The sequence below is a fragment of the Mandrillus leucophaeus genome, unplaced genomic scaffold (assembly GCF_000951045.1).
Source record: "Mandrillus leucophaeus isolate KB7577 unplaced genomic scaffold, Mleu.le_1.0 Scaffold108, whole genome shotgun sequence".
Taxonomy (NCBI): Eukaryota; Metazoa; Chordata; class Mammalia; order Primates; family Cercopithecidae; genus Mandrillus; species Mandrillus leucophaeus.
Window position 1 is genome coordinate 86,734 of NW_012098987.1, and position 5,271 is coordinate 92,004.

At 33.3% G+C, this 5,271-nt stretch overlaps 1 protein-coding gene across 1 annotated transcript in view; it reads right to left on the minus strand.

Annotated features, from left to right (window-relative positions):
- Nucleotides 1-5,271, minus strand: part of LOC105543950 (dmX-like protein 2) — a 148,251-nt gene that overhangs the window by 81,094 nt on the left and 61,886 nt on the right. The window contains exons 4-6 of the mRNA XM_011986154.1: nt 3,100-3,178; nt 2,138-2,273; nt 1,432-1,498 (exon numbers count right to left, since the gene is read on the minus strand). Of these exons, the coding sequence (XP_011841544.1) occupies nt 1,432-1,498; nt 2,138-2,273; nt 3,100-3,178 (282 nt within the window). The remainder of the gene's footprint in view (nt 1-1,431; nt 1,499-2,137; nt 2,274-3,099; nt 3,179-5,271) is intronic.

Below are 5,271 nucleotides of genomic sequence, written 5' to 3' on the forward strand. Positions count from 1 at the left end.
CCCGGTTAATTTTTTTTGTATTTTTTTTTTAGTAGAGACGGGGTTTCACCATGTTAGCCAGGATGGTCTCGATCTCCTGACCTCATGATCCGCCTGCCTCAGCCTCCCAAAGTGCTGGGATTACAGGCGTGAGCCACTGTGCCCGGCCTGTATATTTCAATTAACTAGAATATTTGAAATGTTCCCAACACAGAAAGAGATAAACATTTGAGGTGATGGATATCCTAAATACTCTAATTTGACCATCATTACACATTACACATGTATCAAAATATCACATGTATCCCACATATATATCAATAAAAAAAGTTTACTGAGATATAAGATGGAGGGTCGGTGATTTTCAACCCAATTCTATGCCCGAGAAAATCAAGCATAAGAAAAAAATCTTTCAGACATGTAAGGCCTGAGAAGTGTTTTTTCCTATTCACCTTTCTTCAGGAACCTATTGGGGGATATCGCCATCAAAACAAGAAAAAAGGAAGATAAATGATGCCAAGAAACAGAAAATTCAACATAGGAGAGAGGCAAAGAGAACTTCCCAAAGTTGGTAAAATAAAACCCGAAAATGGTAGCTCTGCTATTTTAGACTGGTAGAGCAATTAAGCTGAATGAGAGCAAAGAGAACTCATGTTCCCAGAACACCACCTATGTGGGATTATACTGAGAAAAAAGTCAAAGCAGTTCTAAGGATGAATTAGGTATATAGGGAAAAAAGCAAACCATAAAACAAAGTAATTATTATCTCCAAAGTAATTACCATTAAGAATATTCTGTACAATCTTAATAATGTAAACAATAACTATGATTCACCCAAAATCATGAGATACCTACATCAGTAAGATAAGAGCAAGTGAAATGAATATGTGTATGTATTAGATTTGAAGATGAGGTTGGGGATATCAACCCCTCCCCTTTATCAAGCTAAAGGCTCAGCTTCTACAGTGGGAAGGCAAAAAGTAATTCACATAACTCAGGGGGCTGGGCAGAGAGAATCAAGAAATGGGAGCTACTCAAGGACATGGAAGGAAATATCAAAATATTCAACTTGACAAATAATTGCCTCCTGGACACAGGAATTAGCGTGGGAATAATGAGGCAAGGAGTACATCTTCTCATTGTGAATCCAGTATTATTTTACTTTTTAAGTTAATGTACATATGCTATTTTTAAACACAAAACTTAGTTTTTAAAAATGCAAATGAGCCAAGGTCAAATAAGAGTAACACGAATAGCCATTATTTCCCTAGTGCCTACAACCTGTGAGCACAACACCAGGTCTTTTACAAACACCACTTGTATTCTTCAGGCCAGCTTTGCCAAGGAGGATTAGCCCAGTTTTACAGATGAAAAAACTGAAAATAAAAATAAATAAGGAATATTTTTAATTATTTTATTGTTTCTTTCATATGTTTTTGTTTGATCCTTTACCTTTCCAGCAGTAGCAAAATATTCACCATCAGGAGACCATTCCATCAAATGTATAGATACTGAGGTTCTAAAAAAGAGAGTGAGGCAATTAGCACTTTTAAAATCTGGTGTACTGTATATAAAAATGGTCAAGATGAGATTTTTGTAACATCAAAGTCAGAATCCTCAGAATAAGACTGTTTTTGCTTCCCTAAAAATATAAATAAAATATTTCACCTCCATAACAACATAAATTAATTAAAACTAATCCAACATTCACTTTGGGAAAAGAAGAATGTACGTAACATGAATACAGTATATCTCCACCTACATGTCCCACCAACATCCTAAATAGACTAGTCTTTGTCACATAATCTATATGACTGTTAACAGTACATCTTCCACTTGAAAGAGTGGCTGGCAACTTTCACATCTTCCCCCTCCCCATCCTTATCTCAATCTATTAATGAGTAATTCCTATGTATCAACCCTGTCAACTCCTGTCCTGGGGCTATAACTATGAAAATACTTTCATCCTTTTTATAAATGATTAACTAGCACAAATTAAAGAATGCTATTATATGGGTTTTGGTTAGTAAAAAATCTACTTTTTAGGCCTCTATATGCAATGGTACCATCAAAAAATAAAGATCTTCGTGAAAGGAAACATATTTTAGGAACCATTTGCTTTTAATTAATGAATATAACAACAGAAATAGACACTAACTTGCACTGCCAGACGCACTTCCAATCATTTAAAACAGGAGGAATTTTATTATCAATTTCTTCCTCCTCTTCCAGAATATCATCTCCTGGAGGAGCCCACAACTGAATGGAATCAGTTGCTGTCAACAATCTATTATCTGAAAATTAGAGAAAGTTATGATGAATAGGCAAGTATTATATAGGGAAATACATGCACATGGGCTTCTGTTTAGATCTGTAAACTATTAACATTATGTGAAAAGTAAGCAATATCGCCAATGAAAAACACTTGATATATATCTATATTTTAAAGTCCCTTAGAAGAAAAAAAAGAATCTTCTGGACAACAAAGAGTAGTTCTTAAGGAAGATTTGAGAACAACAAAGTAAAGCTTACTGGCAAAGAGCTATTATTATCAAGCAAGTCAAAAAAACTAACAGTAAATGTATTAATAGAATAATAAACTCCCCAAAACTCTGATATATACCACATAAAATGTCCTCAAAATATAAGGCATAACTACAAATTAATAAAATGTGGTTTTATACATGAAATATAAAAATAATCCTTATTGTGAATATAAAAAGGGACAACAGCTATTATCATTAGCGGTTCCTAATTTTTCAAAATTAAAGATAGTAATTTCCCAATACAAATGATAAAATGAGTTCAAGTTTTTTCGGTCTCTGTTTTATTTCCAACGTGTTTCTTAGCAAATACAACAAGAGGAAAGGGCAGCACACGTTAACTAGGAAACAAATCATAACTGTTTCTTGAAACAAAACACTGAAAGGCAGGGGAAAACACAGAATAGTAAATTAAGCATTGTACAAAGCACTGTATACCAAGAAGGAAAAATTGTATTTGTCAACAAAAAGAAAATATATTGATCATTTTCTTTTTATGGGAGACTATACCACATTATTATCATACATCTAAAACAAATATTTAATTTAAATAATTTTAGATATAATTGCTAAATACCTTGAGGATCCCATGCTAAGTTGTACGTCACAGAACTCAAAAAAAACTGCCCAGTTTTAAGCCACTGGCACTTGAGTTGCTGAAATATGTAGACAAAAAGAAATAAGAAAAAAAAAGATGTTTTTAAAATAATATCCCAAAACACTACCATTTTATCATTTTCTTCAACTTAAGACCTTATGATCTGAAACAAAGATGAAAATATTTCACTATTATTTTCATATACTGTTTTAAATGTAACTTTAACTGGTTCCACTACTATTTATTATACCATATTGAGCTCCTTGCTATGCCCAAACAAAGCAGGTTCTCTCAGGCTTCCTTCCATGCCCATAAATACCTTCTTATATTTAGGATATCCTATTCGTCACGTCTCCATCTGCAAACCCCTATCTTTCCACTATGATTAGCTAACTCATCATCTCTGCTATGAAGCCCTCTCTGACATCCTGGCAGCACCAACGCCACTTTTACATTCTGCCATTATAACACTGATCACATGGAATTAGTATTTGTTTATACGTGTGACTCTCCCATTAAATTGCAACTCTTCAAGGGCAGAAACTGTGTCATAACAATTTTTGTTATTTTCAGAGTTTGTAATGGCTGGCACAAAGATGTTAAATAAATGTTTATTAACACAAAATAAATGCACATTAGGAAGAAATGCAAATTGTCATAATCCCATGGACTCAATGTCTAAAAGAAAACTAGATATATCTCCCCAAAAGTCAACCCATCTGCACTATATTGTATATGTAATCCACAAACTTTATATCTGAATAATTTCTATCCTATTTTCTTAATATTTTCATTCTAAAAGGTGATTTAAAGTTTAAAAGTCAAAAACCTTTGACATGAAATATATTCTCTAAGTAAACAAAAGTTTATATATTTCTTTGTAGTACATAAATATAAAATGTCCTTTTGTGAGAGGACATTTTTGAAAAGCTTTGCAAAGCTATGTTACCTCAGGCAAGCTATATGTTAACTGCTTGGCAAATAATACTTTTTAAACGGTAATGCCCTTCCATGTTATAGTATTTTAAGAATATTTAACAATTTTAAAATGTATACAAGGTTTCCTGACTACCTCGAGGCAGAATTTTAAAATACAGCTGCATTCCAACAGTCTGGGAGGCCATGACAGGAGGATTGCTTAAGGCCAGGAATTTGAAACCAGCCTGGGCAACATAGCAAGACCCCCCCCTCTATAAAAAATTTAAAAAATTAGCTGGGCATGGTAGCTCATGCCCGTAGACCCAGCTACTTCAGAGGCTGAAGCGGAAGGATCACTTTAGCCCACAAGTTTGAGGTTACAGTGAGCTATGATCACACCACTGCATTTCAGCCTGGGTGACAGAGCAATACTCTGTCTCTAAAAAAAAAATGTGTCGGGGCCAGAGGGGTGGGAAATGTGCGTATGTATCTGCAAAGCCTGCACTTCATTATCCAAAAATAATTTTACATTTTATAATCAGAGAAAATGTTATTTTTAAACCCTACCACTGCTGACCAAACAACAATCACAACAGCATAACACGATTTTAAATACTGTTCAACAAATCTATTTTAGTGTAGTAATTAAATAATTCCTAAAATTATAGACATCCCTAACATCCTTTCCTTTAGTGTTCCTTAGAGTGTAATCTGTGGAGCAAGTATCTTGAAGAAATTTGGGGAATAAGACCTGGAAACCTAAATTTTTAGTATGTGCTCCAGGTGACTCTTAAGTAGTCCAAAATTTGAAATCCATTTCATAATACTATTATAGGGAAAGATTAATATTTTAATTTATACTGTTTTAGGGGAATGTAAAAAGATATATCCAAATACATATATTTAACGAAAAAATTCCAAAACCATTTGTTTTAAGGCATTTCACTTAAAAATATACTTTAAAAATTACTTGTAAATATATACTCTGCATTCAGATTTAGCATTTGCAATTTTGATTATTTGTGAGTGATAGTAAAAATTTAATGCATGCAGTACTTTTTAATTCTAACCACATTAGATGTTTTGAACGTTAAGTAAGACAAATATAATAGAGCACCCAGTATGAATCTGAATGGTTCACAATGTGGTATGCTTAACCACTTAGCTGAGCTGGTAAGTGAGCTTTTTAAACTCCTAACGTCTTCATTTGACCAACATTTAGGAATACCTGCT